The 19,484-nt window shown below is 44.1% G+C and overlaps 2 protein-coding genes across 5 annotated transcripts in view; one reads left to right on the top strand and one right to left on the bottom strand.

Moving 5' to 3' along the window:
• Positions 1–19,484, top strand: part of LOC126579900 (uncharacterized) — a 109,113-nt gene that overhangs the window by 26,397 nt on the left and 63,232 nt on the right. The window lies entirely within an intron of this gene.
• On the bottom strand, positions 7,844–11,804 carry LOC126579905 (uncharacterized). 2 transcript variants are annotated; one of them, XM_050243623.1, is made up of 3 exons: positions 11,619–11,804; positions 8,853–9,176; positions 7,844–8,272 (listed from the first exon to the last, which is right to left on the bottom strand). In XM_050243623.1, exons 2-3 carry the CDS (start codon positions 9,034–9,036, stop codon positions 8,136–8,138), a joined length of 321 nt encoding a protein of 106 aa, XP_050099580.1. In that variant the 5' UTR covers positions 9,037–9,176; positions 11,619–11,804; the 3' UTR covers positions 7,844–8,135. The 2 variants fall into 2 exon arrangements, with proteins under 2 accessions (XP_050099580.1, XP_050099581.1); XM_050243624.1 differs by having other exon boundaries at positions 11,633–11,804.

Here is a 19,484-nt window from a genome sequence, read left to right as displayed (position 1 = left end):
AATTGTCTATGTTTCAACCCTCATTCTTTCGTTAAATAAGTTTGTACGATGCATATGCACAAACCATATTCTTTTTGCTTTATTATACAACCAAATTTGACTTCATTTATGCCAGGAAACGACAAGGATACGCAGTGCGATCTCCGCCCACAACACAAGATCAATTCGCGAACCCGTTCTTTTGGTTCTGGTTGCAACGAACACCAACATTTTCGGTGCTTATTACCACCGCGTACATCATATCCTTATGCTGGTGAACACGCCCTCTTCGCTACCAACCCCATCCCCCCTTCAATGTTGGAACATTCCGCGCAAGTTTTGTTGGCTTCGTACTGCCCCCGGATGCTGTTGCCTACTGTTCTCTTTTTGTAATGCTGTTCTTTCTGATTAGGCAACTGCACAAGCAAGCAAAAGTATCCATTTGTTTTAGCCATTTTGTAGCTCCACTTTAACCCTTTCATTTATTGTGCGCTCGAGACACTTGACAACGATTGTGTGGATTATTCCGATACAGAATGATGCGCATATGATCAGGAAGATAAACATCTTCACTCCTTTCTCATCTCTCGCCCACGCAAAGGACTCGCACGTCCTTCTTTGCTGGTGTAGGCGGAGATCGCGCTGCGATTCTATCACCGCTTAGTTCGGCCGATGATAATGTTTCGTTTCGCGGTTTTCGTACCCTGATCTGTGTGCTTTGTTGGCAACAGGTGCGGCACCTTTGTGGAGAAGGAGGGATGATCATTCTGCATCGTTACACCCGTGGAAAACGGTGCAGAAAAGCGATCATCATTCCCGTTTATTTTATGTTGAGAAAGACAGTTCTATTGCTGGTCGACTGGTGGCATGAATGCATGTAAATCCACTTGCATTATCAAGCAAAAATTTTATCATTTGTACATGTAAATCTTCCACACTTGTTTGATTAAGGAATGGGACTAGAAAGATGGAATATGCATGTTCTACCGGCTGTTCCTTTGAACACGAACAGTTGCGGTGCAACAGGAAAAATGGAAAAAGTTCGGGTGAAAATTGGATCAAATTAATTTTTGAGACGTTGTACCATTATCGTACGACAATTAGATGCATTTATTTATTCGAAAAGAGCGAGAATTATGCGAAAAAAATGCATCAAATCGCGGTGCCGAGTCCAGATTCGATCCAAGTCCGGTGCGCTTTCAAGCGGCGACGATGAACGCGGCTAAAAGTATTTCCATCTCATCGACCATCTCTTTCGCGCTCATATGCAAAGGTTCTCGCTGAGGCGTTTGAATAGTGCTGTTTCATCAGAAGTCGCGCTCACTCCTACAGTGAGCATACGAAAAAGTGAGTGCCGTGGTTTGCTGGGTGCTTTACAGCTGATGAAAAAACTCAGCAGTCATGTTTTGAATTAGTGAATGAACCGGTAATTTTTTGTGAGTCCGAATACACAACGGTTCCTAATACGACCATAAAAATAACTGCCCACCACCTTTGGTGGCAACACCACCAAAAACCAACATCGTTAGCTATCATTGGTGACTTTGACGAAACGGAAAAAATCGACCGAGCCTCACTTTTCCAGTCGTGTATCTTTTAGTACCAGACTGCGAGTCTGTGAAATGAGACTCAAATTGGAGATGCTTGTTGCGATTTCTGCAGCTAAACAAACAAATCTAAACGGTTTCTTGAACTTGGCGAGCAAACGTGTAGAAACAGTTTTTTTCCCTGAATTTTTGGATTTATTTGTGTACGGGTCGTCGGCGAAAAATTGCTCCAAAATGCACAAATCATTACAGAAAATTGTAAAAGATTGGAAAATCTCAAAAAACTACTGTTGACTAGCGCGCTTGCGTTGTTGATTGCGGCTCAAGTCCACTTAGTTGTTCGCGGAACCCTCTGCTTTCAGTGATCACTCCGCTTAGATAGAGCTGGCTCTGCTTGTTATCACCGGAGAAGAGGTGTTCAAATCCAGCTAGGCTTTATTTGCAAATAAAAAAAAGGATAAATTTGATCACAGTGGACTTCACTCTAGTCGCCAGTTGAGCTGTGTCGTTTTTGGTACCCATTTTTTTATTTTCGTCGCAGTTGCCATTGATATTTCATTCATGGTTCATGCAGTTCATGCTGAGTTTTTTCACCAGTTTCGGGCACCAGTTACAGCAGTCTTGTTTTCAAGACACGACACACGCAATAGGGCCCTATTTCTACATTTTTGGTAGCCAAATCTTCATTACAATATGCGGAAACGTAAATTATTGTATTAAGGAAGGGAGGAGGGGTGAAAAAGCTACACTTAATTAGTTAAAAAGTGTTTTTTTGGGTCTCTCAGCAACTCACCGTGAGTGGGGGGGGGGGGCTATTTCTCGAGCCTATTAAGACTTTCTACAAACCAGGAAAAATTGTAACAGTCGATAAACAATTGGTTCCTTTTCGTTGGTGATCTCCGTTCCGTAAATATAGTGCATCAAAGTCTGCCAAATATGGCATGGTAATTTTGGTTTTATGTGTTTCAAAGATGGTATGCATACAATACAAACATTTATAATGGCCGTGATCGATACACCACTCTCAAAAGCAACTTAGGCCGGCGTATTTTTTTGATTTGACAGAAAGAATATCCGATCAAAATGTAACATGCGACAATTTTTTACTACGTATGATTCGGCTGAAGAATTGAATAAAAATCATATGGCTTTGGGCATGATTTTTGAAAATAGGAAAGCAATTCTATTGCCTTTGATTGATATGCGCACAAAGCTAATAGTACCTATTGTGGTTGCCTTTTTTTAAAACATGATTTCGGCATATTACAGCTTACTGATAGTGAAATGAAAGTAGTGATAGGTATAAGAAATGTCAAAGTTTATAGGCAAGTGTTTTCTACCCTGAAGATTTGCCTCCTGCTCCGTATTTTACAGTGGATTCGAAACCTCAGTGACTCTTTCCGCAAGTAAAAGTCGACGGAATATTTTTTCTCTAATTCGAGTCGCCGTTCGAAAACCATAATGCAATGAGCACCCGATCGTTCGAGTGAATTCATCCATCCATCTCAAGGATTTGTTGAACGGGAGCTCGATTGGATGCTGTAATGTGAAAATGACGTTCGAGTGAACATTTGTCGAACGTTCGAAAACCGCAATAGGTACTAATATATTCCACCGAAGCTGTATGTCACCACAAATTACATGCCATTATGCTGCCGTATGAGCCCCGTCACAACCAAATCACAACTTTGCCGAGCATGTACTACACTGCTGTGAGTATCAACAAAAATGAAAAAAGAAAAACCCAAACATATTTGAGAACTTATAAGAAGACTAAAGGAGGGATTGACACCATGGATCAAATGGAAACGATTACTTGCAAAGGAAAAATATGGCTCTGTAGTATGCAATATGAGTAAGCTATTATTTGTTCACCGAATAGTTTCCGGACTGAAAAAAAAAAAAAAGAAGCCATAATATTCGTCGTCGGTTGTTTATCGAAGCATCGGGAATGCATCTTGTTGATATCCGCATACACTATGTTTCAAGATGGTTTTGCTTCAAATGGCTTAGCAACACTTCAATATACTATTCACTATTAATTTGGTTTGAAATAATTGCCAAATTGCTTTAGCCATGACTGTTGAACGCCTCCCATATCATCAGTGGTCCATCCCCGAAAATGGTCTGGTAAAAACCCGTGGTTCACGTCTCCAATCTGGCCAGTGGCCGGTAAAACCAACCGGCCCATCTAAATTGAACATTTTTTCATCACTGTAAACCACCAAACATGAGGCGCTTTTGTTAAACTTTGCATAATACAGCATACTAATAATGTGCATTTGTCCATACCATATGCCCGTTTGCAAAACTCAGCCTGGGTAATGGGTTTTTAAAGTTGGCCTTTTTTTCATTCCTTGCCTTTTGATTGACTAAAGTTCTTTCGTCGAATGGTTGCTAGGCCAATTGAAGGCAATTGAAGCACAACCATCGTGAAAAAATATTTTTTTCATTAAGATAACACCGCCACGGCGACACTTGCCTACATAAAGTATACAAATATCAATGTAATGTCCTGGCTAGCGATTTCTCCGGACTTAAATCCGATGGAGAATGATTGGCGGATGTTAGTTCGAGATGTTTACGGTAGGCAATTTGACACCATAGCTCAGGTGGAAGTAACTAATAAGAGTGCATGGCGATCCTTGCGCACTGCAACTTTTTTCATGCTCGCTGTAAGCATGCCAACCCGCATTTCCAGGCAATTAATAGTAACGGAGGAGTTACTGATTGTAAATAAAATAAAATTGATAACCTAATGAAATGTTTTCCATCTTAATTTATTTTTTTGTAGGGTGAGGCTATCATTATGAAACACCTCATTTTTGGATTTTTGGCTCCCAAATCCACAATTTTTAATATTTTTTCAAAATTCAAACGGCATACGTCTTTTAGCATTAAAGCGAACATTTACAGTATTTTTAATTATTTTTGGGGCCCTTTATTCGAGCGCAACATCGAAAAAACAGGGTGAGGCTATCATTATGAAACATAGTGTAGTAAGACGCAAAACAAGACCGACTGATAGTGATGCTACTAATGTTACTGATAATGTTCGTCCCATTCGTCATTTGACACCAACAACTAAAATCGGCCGTTATCACGTCTGCACAAACAAAACTAATCAAAATATTTTTGCTACACGTTGTGAAAGTGTCCCAAATATGGTTGTGCTGACCATCGATATGATATTTGCAAGAGATGTGCCAAAAAATTCAGAAACACTTGAAATTTGAACGTATTTTTTTCAAAAAACATGATTTTCTATTTGGTGGTTTTACACCGAAATTTTTAGAAGTTTCGATACGTAGTATTTTTTTCAATAAAGAACATTCCTATGAATAAGTAAAAAACATCAGATGTGGTTAGTTTTAGTTTTGGATTTTTGGCACAGGTTGGAAAATTGTGTGTAAGCGCAAGCCTACACAAGAACCAATTCGATGCAATTCTGGAGGGACCGATGAGGGTTAAGAAGGGAGAGGGCTAAGGTTAATAAAGGCTCGACAAAAGGCTCATTTTTATATTTTTTTTGCAAAGAATCATTCAATTTATTTATTCATACTGAATGTCAAATGAATGTACATCTTTTCAAGAATATTTGGTAGTAGTTTGGTGGAATATTTACTTAGAACTTCGTGCAAGGCATCAATTGTAGAAAGGCGTGTCAATTTTTCAGGTGCCCCATCGTAGACAAGTGCTGTATCGTTTGAAGTATTGAAATGATTTTTTTGTTGTCATCTGCAATTCCGCAAATCAATATTCCTTTCACAGCTCACTAGTTTGTCCTGGTAGTCCCGTCGAGATTTGGTTGAATTTCCAATTTTTCGATTTTTTAGAGATTTTTTATGCCGAAAATGTGACGCTTTTCACGATTTTTCTTAAGAAAACGAGTTTAACGTAATTATTTTATATAAAAGTATTAAGCCGGGGATACATGAAGCGTAAACTCTCGTATAAACTCAGAGTGTAATGTCAGAAAGTTTACGCTTTGTGTGGCAGGCATAATCGCATAAAGTTTAAACCGAAACGTCAACTGCAATTACATTCGGGCACCTGCAATTACAGCATGCAATTTCATTCAATTACATGGGTTTCTGGCCACAAAAAATATGAATCGACGAGATAAGTTGATTTCTGAACATCTTCTTTTATATTTCAAGATGTTTTTACTGTATATTAGCGATTGTAGAACATTCTATTCTTCATAACGCTACGCTTCATGTTGGTGCTATGTTTACACTTGCTTTCACGCTCGGATTTACGCTCCGCGGGCATATAATCTTTTTGACATAAGTATAATTTTTTTGGCATTACACTCTGAGTTTATACGAGTGTTTACGCTTCGTGTATCCCCGGCTTTAACATTTTTTGGTTGAGAAATCGACTAGGCCTGCCAAAAATAGTCCGTTCAAATATTCAATAGGTTCGGTCCAGTACTGTTTATGCTACGATGGGCATCGACTTTGAAAACGAAGGTTTTATGTACGATTTTTTTTATAAATTCAAGATCTTTGACAAATTAATACTTCGATTGATGCCCACATTTTACACAATTCTCTTGAAGCAAGTAGCATTTATATAGAAAATGTTAAAAAAATTAAGGGGGGTTAAACGAATCCTTAGGCCCGCTCCTTACTGCATTGTTTCAGTTAAATTGTCCAAACGTTCGAGTGCGTCCGTGCTGTGCGCCGGAGAAGTGCTAACAAAAAAAAAACCCGATCAAAAAAATCGGTTCGGATTCGGTGGCCGGTTAGTAGCTGCTTCCGATTAGCCACCGTTCCCAGTGGTGCGCTCGATCGACGTCGTCGACGACGACGAATTGGAATTTTATGTTGGGTTCCGTTTCTTCTGTGCCACTTGGCCGCTCGCCGCGTCCGCGTCGAGTCGCCAGTTCCACTCTACCGCACCTGCGGCTGACTTCGCTCTAGCGGGACTCGCCCTTTCTTCGCGTGGCGATACCGCGATACTGCAGTAGCGCAGGCAGGCAGCAGCGAGACAGAGCGGAAAAAGCGATTCGGAGAACATGGGGAGAACGAGCAGAGGTGTCCGTTCTTTCGTTCAATGTTTTCCCGCTGGTGGATCCATTGCTAGCACCATCGAACGCCATTCTGAATGGGCATTCTGTTGCAAAGCTTCAACCATCCTCCCTTGCCCTTGACCGCCGGTAGTATAAAATTTAGGGATGAATTTTGTGGAACCTCCAGCTTCCAGCTCAAACTCAAAGCAAGCATCCACAGCACATCATTAACACCGATCGCTAGTCGAGCTTTGCTGCTGTGCTGTGGGTGCTGATGAGTGAGTACTGGACGGCGGAGGCGATGAAGATATGCTTCATTTCCTTCATTTCTTTTCAAACAACGGAAGCTCTTGTGTTGGCTACTGCGTGCTGCTAACAGCTCCTGGGTGTTAGTATCCAACTGATTTGAAGTGATCGGCTCCTGGATCACTCGGCCGCATAGATGCCACAGCATGAGAAAGAAAGAAATAAAACGGCGAATGGATTGTTCGGTTTTCTGAAGCGCACACTCGCATCTACGCGGTGGATACGTTACGATTTCGGTGTAGACGGCAGACGTAACAAACGAATATACCTGGAGCCAGTCCAACGGGCTGCTGGAAGCTGAAATCCTACACAGCGCGGTGTGTAATGCAGCAGCAGTCCTGAAATCCTCGGTCTCGGACCAGCGAACGCGGAGTTGTTGTGATCGTTCAAAGAGGAGGGATAAGTCACTAGAAACGCGTCGTTAAATGGAGGCGGGGAGTTCGATTGTGTTGTGGTGTGGCCGCATCGAGGTCAGCCAGGGCACAGGTTCTGGTTCGAGTTGGTGGTCTCGTCGGGCTCGTGAACTGCGCTACATACGCCATCCGCCTCGACCGGCTCCTGCGCCTTCCTTTGTGCAGCGCCATTACGCTGCTTCCAATAGTGTAACCATCGAGCTTCCTCATCGATTCTTTCTTGTGGTCCGGTTTCGTGCGGATCCACGGGGTGTTGCTCGCCCGGATCATCGGGTCCCGATAGAGGTTTGGCCTCCTCTTTCGGCTGCTCGTCGGTCGTCCTGGCCACCAAAACCTGCCCAACACGGACAATATGCTCTTCGAGCGGTGGCGGCGAACTACTCGTTGTTGTTGGGACGTTGGTGCTGCTTCGCTGGGGTGGATCCTGCAAAAGGTACTTGTTCGTTTTGACCTCCTCCGTCAGGTAGGATTGGAACTCGCGTCGAAAGTAATCGTTGATCAACCGCCAGATGCCGGTGCTGTAGCCGAGCAGCACAACAATGAAGAAAAAACTGCGAAACGCAAGCAGCAGCATTGCTCCGACGGGGGGTGATGGGGGCCGGGGGGGTGGCGGATCTAGGGTAGTTTCCAAGCGCCACGCACACACAAACACGCACACACACACACTGCACAATTCTCCCTGCTGCGGGACGACCACCACCGAGTCTTCAATTTAGTTGCTTTTGCTATGACTGTTATTGTTCCGCTAAATGTGTGTTTGAATTGTTGCACATTCAACACACATACACATTCTCGCTTGGTCTTCTTCTTCTTCTTCTTCCTCTTTTCTCACATACACATGACACGTACACGTACAAGCAAAACAAATTACAACTATTGTTCATCGGCTGCTTCGTCACCGTAAAACATGGAGCGAATAATTTGATAGGATTGCTGCATCTGGGGCCAAGCCATGGTCATGAAGACGACTATGGTGTTAGCGATCACGAACAGCTTCATCATTTCAATCCCTATAAAACAGTGTGTGTGTGTGTGTGTGTGTGAGAGAGAGAGAGAGAGAGAGAGAGAGAGAGAGAGAGAGAGAGAGAGAGAGAGAGAGAGAGAGAGAAAACAAACTGTAACCTTGCGTCGACACTGTCTACAATCTATCCTTAGAATCTACCGGTTTTTTTCTATTTCTCCACACTGTTTACAAGCTAGGCTTAGAAACAGGCGACATCACCAGACCAGCTTGACAGAACCGATCTGAAACTGATTCGAACCGCTAAACGAAAGTGGCAGATATTTCCGACTAGAAATTTTCTAGGACTACATACATTTTCCCTAGATTCTAGACAGTGTGGACGCAAGGTAAGAATAGGGGAAAATTTAATTTCGACGACTGGGGCGAACCTACCAGCAAACAGAAAAAGGTGCCTGAGACAGTTCAACTCCTTACGTAAATCGCCCACGCAGACTAGTAAAGTACCGGGGCAAACTATCTTTCGGAATCACAAGAATATGGGACGGGATGGGATGGGTGGGAGAGTGGCCGTGAGATGGGGTTCACCGGACTGCGGATTGCGGATTGCGCCCCTCGCGTGCCCTTACCTTCCTGTGATCTCAAGTACTTTCCGAAGCCAGCGTTCGTTTCGTCATCCAGACCATGGCGCTGAACCGTAGATTGTTGCTCCTTGGGCTGTCCCTTCACCGCCAGTGCCGCCTGCTTCTTGCCTGCTGCTCCTCCTCCCTCCTTCCTCGACGCACCGTCGTTCGGTGCTGCTTTGGCTGGCATCCTTGGTCGCTGGAACCCCCCGAAACCCTCCACCGGAACGTCTCGTCAACTTCTTGTCCGTCCCAGGCCTTTCTCCGTGCTCGGTGCGCAAGGGTCCCCACTGAATGATGAATGTGTGGGTGTGTTCGGTACTAGCGTGTCTGCAACGAACGACAACATATTACGAGGGTTATATGTACGGAAAAGTCAACATGCTGCGCCTTCACTCTGCTGTTTTCTGCCAAAGGAACAGCAGTATCGCGGTGTATGCGTGTGTGTCTAAACTCTTATCCGGGAACATCCGGCAAATTCCAGCTCGCGGATGAGAGCATAAATTTAATCAATCATTTTCGCCAAGCCCGCGACAGCAACAGCCCGGAGTCGCCGATGCCGGAATCCGGGAAGAAGAAGAACGTTAGGCAAAACCAGACCTTTCTACTTCCGTGCTGCTTGAGACCGGGCGAAGCTCGTACACGGGCACCAATTTGCTTACTGCTGGTCAGCAGAGCTCACTCTTTCCTAGCAGAAGGGAGAGGTAGTGGCTTTTGTGGTGGATTTTCGGTGCAGAAGTGCTTCCCAGGGCACTCACCAGGGGTTTTCCTGCTTTCCTTGTGTTGCTGGAAATAAATTCGCTATTTCTGCGACCCATACTTTTCCCCTTGTGGCTGCTTGTGAAAGAGATGTAAGTTGACAATATGCAGGACGAGTAAAATAAAACCAACGATCACACACATACTGCACACTGTTATGCGTTCGTCACATTTGGTTGAATATTTTTTAGCTTGAAGTGGCTCACTCTCAACCGGTTCATCGCTCAAACTGACTATACACTACGAAAAAACTGTCAAATTTTAACACGGTTTCAAAAATTCCTAAAGGAATCTTAAAATCTTAGCAGGATTCCCATAGGATTCCTATGGGAATATAAAAGAATCCTATGGAAATCCTGTAGGTTTTGACGCGACATCAAAAAATTTGGCGCAGTGTAGAAATACTCCAAACAGTATAACAAAAGGGCCGATAACGCTGCCCGCGAAAAAGAGTGCGCTACATATTACCCACTACTCATAAATGTGAATGGAAACATTTAAAAGAACAAGAAGACAAAAAAACCGTTCTGCGCGTTTTATTGCGAATTACTCGCTTCCTGTGCCGTCTGTGTATATGTCTGTTTGGGTAGGCTGAATACATATTCGAGGATATCATTTAGTATCCAGCACAAAAACAACAGCAACAGTGCGGCGCTGGGCGAAAATCACCGGATGTTACCAACCGGAAACGGTAGCAAGGCCAAGACAGAAGGGCCAGCGGGTGGGTTGCGGGATGCGCACAAATCCTTGGCCTGGCGTTGGCTAGCAATAAATACGTGCCAATCAAGTATGTATGTGTGCGCGTCGCATGGGATGGTGCTCGGGAATTTATTTATAAAGCATCCAACCCATCGATGCAAGCGCGGTAGTAAGGGGCACCATAAGGTACCACCGTTGCGGCCCACCACGTTGCTGGCTGGCCCCTTCCAAGGTTCAAGGGTCCGATCCGAAACGCCCGGAAGCCCGTCAACACCGGCGTTGAAGGAGTGTTTTCCTGAAGCAGCAGCCAGCAGCATTTGGTAGCCTTTCAAAGGAATCACCACAGACGCACAAATACACATACACTCAAGCATAACTTGCACATACATCTTCTTCCCTCCAATCATCGGGAGCTGCTTGTGGGGGGAGACAAACGGTCTCGGTGTATAGTTGATTGAATTTCCCTATCTGCTGTGCTGTCGGTGACATTTTCGGCCGCTGTTGGATGGTTTTCCTGGCCAAAACATTTGTCAATGGAACGTGTACTGCACACATACATACACGTGTGTGCAACGAAAGAAAGTGTTGCGAACGTGGACGATTTGGAATCCCCAACCTCTGCTTTGGAATCTGGAATCTGTTTGGGGTGATTTGTGACTGGCAGTTGGATGAGCGAGCGAGCTTGTGTACGTTATGTACGTTGCATCAGTTGGTTCGGGCTAATTTTACTTGTACCTTTTTGTATACTTCCTTCTTTGTATTGCTATTTGAGGTTTTTCTAATTCTATTTTTTTCTCTTTTTTCCTCACATTTTTTGCAGGTAAGTCTAGCTGAGTTTACACTAGTAGGGTTTATTTTTACATATGAAAGGTGAACATTGCAATCATTCAATGATCAGGTAAGTGTGGGCAACCTGGTTGGTCCTTCCACCACAGGTGTTAGTACGTTACTCCGACATGGCGGATATTGCCGCGCTGTTTGCGTGAGCACTTGCTTTATATGCGTTACATATTCAATGATTCTCATTGCCAAGCTGACACATACGAAAACACAGACAGATACAGTGATGTAGATGTTTGTTATCTTCACTTCACCGCTTCCGCAGTCTCATTAGTGGGTTGATGAGTTGAACGATGGGGTGCTTCGGCCGCACCAAGGAGGAACCTTCGGTGCTCATTAATTCATCAACAGCTTGCCAGAAGGATTCGCTCATTTGTGTGGAGTCGGATCGTCAGTGCAGCTAACGCATAAGCAACAACACACCAGAGAGGGCACCAAACCAAACTCTTACCAAACCATCCAAAGAACTCTTACCAAGTGACACATACCGAGGTCGCGTTGCGGTCCTCCAGATAATGCTCCAATGGGTTGTGTGCAACTTCGTATCGCACACTTACGGAAGCGTCGAATACATATTGCACTGTGCCGTGGTATTATCTTATCTGCGCCAGCAATTTCCACCAGAAGACTGAACTGGCGTTTGGACTGTCTGCTCTGGTACCGAACCACCGAACAACTGACCAGCGGGACGCCCTCAATACTATGCAGGGTTTCCCGGCAGCCGCACTCCGCTACGATGCGTTGTGATCACGTTGGCAGAGGCCGCCCAAGTGCCTCTCTTTCTATCTCTCTCTATCTCCAAGTCTCTGCCTAAGTCTCTTTTTGGCTGATGACCGATTGACTTACGAAGCCTTCCTAATGCCTTTCCAACGCTCTTCTATGGTAAAACGGCCAATGTCAATTCCTCAGCTAACTACATTAGCGACAGCTGGAAGGGCGACGCGGTGTTCCATAAGCGGTGCTTCCGGTGCCACGTTACGCTTCAGATTGCACCCATGCTCCTCGGAGACTCCTTGGTAACGCAAACACCCTCAAACGCATGTAACAACTGGTGCAAGCATATACAAACCAGAGGAGGAGAAAGAAAAACACCTTAATCCGCTTACGTAATCAGATTACAGATTACGTTAACAGCGCGCGCGACAGGTAGTGGCGGAACGAGAAACGGCGGCGACGTGATGAATAAAGACATTCGCACTTACCGAAAGGTGGCGAAAGTGGTGAACAGTGAACACTGAAAAGCGACGCGATGGACCTCTCAAGGACCTGCCCTGCTATGTTTCAACAGGTCCTGCGACCTGCGTCCTGCTTTACGTCAGCCATCTTGCTGTTTTGTTTGTTTGTTGTCGCTTTTCTCCCGCGTAGATGGATTGGTTTCCCCCGAAACGGAATTGGAGCTCCAAAGGCTCGAGTAGGCTCTCTACAGTACAGCGTAAATGATGCGATGGGAAATGCTTTGCATGGCAGCTTATGCATAAAAACAAAATTTTAATGGTGATAAAAAATAAACTATGACAGATAATTGAGTTCTCTAAATTACATCCGGAAAGGGAATTTATCAGATTATTCGCAAAAAAAATCGCTCCATTCCGAGCAGAATTCCGGCAGTTAGCCGGTATTTTCGACATGGCAGTCGAAAACATGTTTGTGCACATCTCAACAATAAAAAAATAAATTAATAAAATTTAAAGTTATCCTAGCAATGGTCGATGGGCAGCAGCTGGGAGACGTTGAGAGGGTTCGCAATCTTCGCAAACCGCTCCTTTTCGTCAAACGATCGCCTCGAGTCGCCTTGCACCAGCTGCACCGACCTCACGGCCAATCCCACGCAGCGATGCAGCCACCTTTTTCCTCTGTCTCAGTCATCAGTATCCTTTTGGCCGGTCAGAGTTGTCGGCCTTTCAGAACCATGCCCTCTTGCGATGCTTTTATTGTTGGGTAATAGCTTCAAGACCTTGCAGATACTGGAACGGCCATATCCGACACTCACAAACGTGGTACACGTTCATCTTTTTGGACGCGTCAGGATACCCGTTTTTGAAATGTGCAAACCTCGGAACGAAGTTGCTTCGCTTTTTTCGCCATCACGATTAGAGCTCGACTGATATAGCTTTCAAATTTTGTCTAATGACTCATAGATAACTACTATTGATGCTGCATTTTTAGTTTCTGCAGTGCAATTGATGGTTTGCCCATGAGAAATCGGAAAATTTTGTCTCTTTTTTAATGCTTACGTTATTCATCGTAGGAAAATGTTAGACACATTCGAATCTCTTTTCTGTCGGCGCCACCTATGTCTCCAAGGCGACTGGACCAACATCAATTACTACCACCACACTGTGCTGACTGCACACCCAAATCATTCTTCGCTTCTGCTGCTGCTGCTGCTACTGCTGCTGCTGCCTGCAACTTCCAGTACAGTGCAAAAATGGCCGGACGGAGGGGCCCCATGTCGTTGCATTTCGAATGATAATTACACGAATGACTCCCGCTAGACGCCATTAAGGGTACGAGTATCGCCTGGAGTAACCGGCGATATGCTCTACCTCGCGCTGATTTCGCGTCAGGTCTGCAGGTCGAGGAGTGGCCGTGATATACTACGCGCGGTAGCAATACGTGGAAATCGTTGCCATGGGGAGGAGATATTATGCCCCCCCCCCCCCCCCCCCGCCCGGGCCGGGGCCGGGTTTGATTCCAACAAAACGCTAAATTGGATCCCGCTGCGCAATCTATTAGGCGAAACCGGTTGCGTATCGCGGTGTTTGCACAACCCCGCTTCACAACCGACGAGCGTCCGCTTCCTAAGAAGACCAGGCTCTTCTTAGTTTGCATCTTCCTCTGTCCCCTGGCACGGCACGATCTAGTCGCAACCGAGTGACAGAAACAGTTTTCCATTTAGCAATTAGCGCTGCGCTGAAGATGTGGTGCCCCGCTTGCCAGGAGGCTGACGCTTGAAGTCACTTTTCTCACTTTGGGAATTCGCTTTTTTTAAGGGAATTGTTTTTCGGCGCTGGCTAGGCTGCTCCTACTAATAAAGATTGCTCAGTTCCGCTCATACGCTCGTTAAATTGATCTCCGTTAAAAAAAAATCTGACAGTGGGCAGCACTACGGTGCACAGGGTTTTTCATTCTGCAGTTTCTTGGCATTTCATTCGAATTTCCGGCAGAAAAAGTCCAGAAAAGCCTTTTTTATACTTACCAGGTGTATGAGCTTAAAATGAGCGTTGTTTTGTCGAAAAAAAAAACACATTTTTTTATCAGAAAGCCAAAAAATAATTTATTCGAAATAATTTCCCTCGCTAGCCTCATATTTTTCCTATCTTTTTCGCAATTTGTGAATACCATGCCGAAAGAATTGTTCATTTAACAACACAAACCACCCGTCATGCCATTTTCCAACAACTTCATACAAATCGAAGGGCTGCTCGGCCAGCGCGTGACCGATCGTCGAAAAGTGGTGATATTTGGAATGGTCCAGGTCCAGTTAAGTTAGCGGGGTGGGTTATAACATCTCAGTTGAATGTATTGAAATAATTTTGGACCACTTTTGACGAGTGCGATGTTTTGGTTTCGCTCCATCAGCTTATCGTTTTGAATGGGGTACCCATTCATGAAACTTAAGCTTTTTTAAATGGCTGGTAGAGAAATTCCTAACTACTGGGCAAGTATTTTTAATGATTTCATATGATCCGCGTCCAAAAGAACCAGCAATTCATGCTCCAAACCGATTTTGGCTCGCTTTTCACGCTACTTGCTCCTCAAGTCAAAATGGTCATCTTTGAAACAATTTAGCCAATTTTTGCAAGTGATTTCCTCTATCACATTTTCATTATAGGCCTCTACAAGCATTTGAATCGGTTCTGTCGCCGATTTCTCCAAAAGAAAGCAAAACAGTTGAGCTCCCCGCGAAACCTCTTTTCAGGCACAAAACAAGACATGATTACGCAAAGAAAAATATTCGTTTTTGCGTGACATCACTTATGAAGGGCACATGAAGGGCACTTATGAAGGGCATAAACAGAAAATGCAGAAAAACAAATGACAGGTTGATGACAGCTCAATTTACTCGATAAATCCATCTAGAAGCAAACGCTCATTTTAAGCTCATACACCTGGTATATTTTAATGTATGGTGCATGGCGGGGAACATCGAATACTAGAAAGTGTCATACCGCGCTATTATTTGTGTTTGATCACGTGCACTACTAAAACGGCAAGTTTTTAAGTATTCGAAAATGTTCGTCCAAATGATGACTGAAAACTGTGTTGACTGAAATTGTTCTTCCAAATGTTGATAGAGAGCAGCCGGCCGGCCGGTTTCGACTTGAAAAAAAATCATTACGGACACGTTTGTCTGAGAAAGTCACACCCGAGTCAGCCAATATGCCTAAACAACCTCCGTGCTGAATTGTTAGATAGAAAGGAGGGGAAGACCCTGGAGGAAACGTGGTAAGATGCGGCTTAGTTTAGGTTGGCTTCAAGGAATGTAATAAAAGTCACCTTTGAGAACGTCGAAGAGGAAACCTCAAGCCACAAGATAGAATGGGGGAGGGGGGACGCCACTGGTTGACTCTTACTTTTTGCTCCCTTTTGGCTAAAGTTTTTTTTCCTTTACGCTGCTGCTCCTTCCCTCACTATCGGTTTCTGACCGAAACTCTCCGTTGAACGCGAAGAATGTGTTTTTGCCCTTTCTGTCGCAAACTGAAAATGTTGCATATTTGGTGGTGGCCTCTTTTTATTTGTTTTTATTTTATTTTCTACTAATGGAACCGAAAGCATTACCTGGCATGATTTTCTCTCCTCAACAACCGGACCGCTTGTTTCTGCTGCTACATTTATTTGCGCCTGCATTCGATGATTCGCTCCCCGTCCGTTCAGCAGGTCCTCTCCATTGGAAAAGAAGTTTAAAAATCCACCCCACTCACCATCACCTGCGTCACTGTTTCTCTACGTGCACGTTTCCCCTCATTATGCGCCAATAATGAGCGCGTTCGTCATCCGCGACAGCCGCGTGCTCCCTCGAAAAGATCATTGAAGCCCATCGCTCGGCTCTAGTGGATGCCCGGATCTAGTGGTACAAGTTGTGGGGCGCGGATAATGGCGCCTGGCGCGATAGTTGATGGTAGGGCATACATGAGATAGCGTGAAAAGAGGGTGTTAACCCAACATAACAGGTGGTGGTGGTGATGGAGGTGTAGTTGGGCTGCATCGAAATTGGAATCGGAGTGGAAAAGAGTGGCCGTTCGAAATTTGCGTGCCGTCCGGTTATTGCCACCCGGCGGACCTAACTTCCCGGATGAGCATACTGAGCGAGCCGAAGCGTGAGCCGAGCTTTATGCTCTTCCTGCTGCTACGCAATTCCTGGCCACTGCACTCTCGCACGCACTCGTTTAACTTCGATTTGCCTTCCCGTTACCGAACCGCCGAACCATCAAGGCAGCCAGAGGCTCCGGCGGGGTACTCCAGTTCCGAAGTTCGAACAGCAACATCCAAAACTGTGCATCTAGCTACATGTCAACAGCTCTATTCTGTCCGCCGAGCCGCTGAGCGGTATCCCCATTTGCATACGAGCGCAGCTCCTATTCCCGGAACGCTGCACATGGTGTTCCAGCCGAAAACGAGGCCAGCATTAGTGTGCCGGCGACGACGGTGACGTAATCGGGGCGGAAAGCCCCGTCCAGGAGAAACAAAAGGAAAAGCCTGCTCCACACCACAAACCATCCAACCTGAATCGAACCGGAGGGAGGGAGGGAGAGGGGGAAGGGGCGGATTTGGCGTTACGATCGATGAGAACGTATGCGCTGTTAGTTGCGCCGTTTTTTTGCCAGACTTAACCAGACTGTAGTGTTCGATCCGCTAGATCAGTGTTCATCAGTAAGAGTGTTTCTACACACAGCCAAAATTTTCGCGCGCAAATCCTTATAGGATCCTAAGGATTTTTATAGCTTGCTCTAGCAGCCTATAAAAATCCTTAGACCGTTTCTACACTGCGCCAAAATTTTCGCTGCCAAAACGAAACTTATTGGATTCCCATAGGAATCTTGTATATTCCCATAGGAATTCTATGGGAATCCTATAAGTTTCGTTTTGGCAGCGAAAATTTTGGCGCAGTGTAGAAACGGTCTTAGCATCCTATACGGATTTGCGCGCGAAAATTTTGGCAGCGAAAATTTTGGCAGCGAAAATTTTGGCGCAGTGTAGAAACACTCTAAGACCGTTTCTACACTGCGCCAAAATTTTCGCTGCCAAAACGAAACTTATAGGATTGCCATAGAATTCCTATGGGAATATACAAGATTCCTCTGGGAATCCAATAAGTTTCGTTTTGGCAGCGAAAATTTTGGCGCAGTGTAGAAACGGTCTAAGGTGGGGCAAATGTTCGACCGTTTCTACACTGCGCCAAAATTTTCGCTGCCAAAACGAAACTTATAGGATTCCTTTAGGAATCTTGTATATTCCCATAGGAATTCTATGGGAATCTAATAAGTTTCGATTTGGCAGCGAAATTTTTGGCGCAGTGTAGAAACGGCCTTCGACCCTAGTGGGTTATGATAAAAAAAAAATGGAATTAACGTTAAAACTGAAAAACATGCATTGATTTATTCAACAACTACAGGGTGTACCATAAAAAAAAATGAGAAAATCCTTTATCGAAGTTTAAAGCCATTTTTGTAGGTTTTCTATTGTTTTAAAATACCTAAATTGGCTTTACATTTCATTGTTTATCAAAAACAAACAAAATAAGTGGATTTGTCAGCCTGCTTTCTCAATTAATTTTTCCAAGCGGTTACGAATTCGACAACTCCCTCGTTAAGATAGGTGTCCAACTTAAAAGACCAGGGTTTGATGATAAACGATTTCAGCGAGCCAACCGTGTATGGTGTGACGATTCACAGGTCTTAGCCCGATCAAACGCCCATATTTAATAGCCCATCCGATTAAATTCAGGACCGCTTGGAGGGCATAAATCATTCGACCAAAAATTCATGTTCCCCTTCAACCATGTATGAGTCCGTTTAGACGTATAGCAGGGGCCGCCATCTTGCTGAAACTCAACGTTTTCTGGAGTGTCGAAGTTTGTTTTAAACTATGGTAGAACGTGATCCTTCAAAAAATTGATATACACATTTTAATATGGGATTTTATGAAAACTGGTTGCATTTTTAAACCATTAGAGACAACTGCTCCAAACGCCATTATTCCAACGGGGATCTCGACAGTTGACTTGAATTTTATGTTCTTTGGTTCATCCTTAGTCTTTAGGGGCGATATGAGCCTATTCGTGCAGGAATCAATCGTGAAAAGAGAGGACACGACATCGTCTTTTTGTCCGCGAAGCAAAATCGACACTGTTGCCTTTGAGTACATTTTTCAGATCAGGCAGCTTTTGCACAAGTACTTTTTATACATCATTTGATAGCTATGAGTTTCACGAATACACCAATACCCCATAATGCCATACTGGTGCTAGAAAAAAACCAAAAACTCCAAAACAGAGCAATGAATACATTCTCATTTTTTATGGTACACCCTGTATTTACCGGTCTACTGCAAAAGTACCAGCTTTATCAAATGACAAATCAATGGTTAAAATTCATTTTTCCTTAGCAACCTTCGGAACAAACTTTTGCCCTACTGGTGGGGAATCCTATTAAATGCGCTTATTAAATGCGGAAATTCGATCCTACTAATTCGCCAATTATTCGCGAATTTATGTTGCAGTTTCAGCATTTCAAGATCCGACTGCTCCTCCGGGGACATCGTTACGGTTGAAGTTGTTGCTCTCTGATGACACTTTCTCAAGAGATTCCAGGACAATTCGAACATAAATTAAGAGCAGTTTAAGCTTTTCACTGCAGTCAGCATGTTATTTGAAAGCATAAAAGGATGTCAAATAGTCTTTTGAAAATGTTGAATTTGGATGAGCACGACGATTAGTTATCGAATGCAGTGGTTATTCGAATCAATATTCAATGGTTGGTCATCAGTTTTTCCGTGGTTTCGTCTTACAGGTCTAATATTATTTGATATTTTCATGAATTCTGCCAATGGAAAAACACAAATGCATGATTTTCTGGTTCGAACTTTTGCCCCACAATGAATTAAAATAAATCTTTTGCCCCACAATGAACCAAATAAATAAAAGTCATTTGATAGTCTTTGATAGTAGTTACAAAAAGTACAATAACACTTTTACGAAAACTATTATTTTGTTCACCAAGACGCGTATACCATACCAAGAGAATATTACAATATTTAGACGGAAAAGAATCTGTACCTCATTTCTCTGAGCTCTGTAGCTGAAGTAATTCTAGCCGCAGTTTTTTTTTTTGGCTCAGC

Source organism: Anopheles aquasalis, chromosome Y (genome assembly GCF_943734665.1).
Source record: "Anopheles aquasalis chromosome Y, idAnoAquaMG_Q_19, whole genome shotgun sequence".
NCBI classification, from domain to species: Eukaryota; Metazoa; Arthropoda; class Insecta; order Diptera; family Culicidae; genus Anopheles; species Anopheles aquasalis.
The sequence above is the reverse complement of the archived record's forward strand: the minus strand, read 5'-3'. Positions and strand labels throughout refer to the sequence as shown.

Coding starts and splice junctions, on each gene's coding strand:
- LOC126579905 (XM_050243623.1), bottom strand. CDS start 9,036: ATGCCAGCCAAAGCAGCACCGAACGACGGTGCGTCGAGGAAGGAGGGA. Junction 8,273..8,852: donor GTACTTGAGATCACAGGAAG/GTAAGGGCACGC, acceptor ACTGTTTTATAG/GGATTGAAATGATGAAGCTG.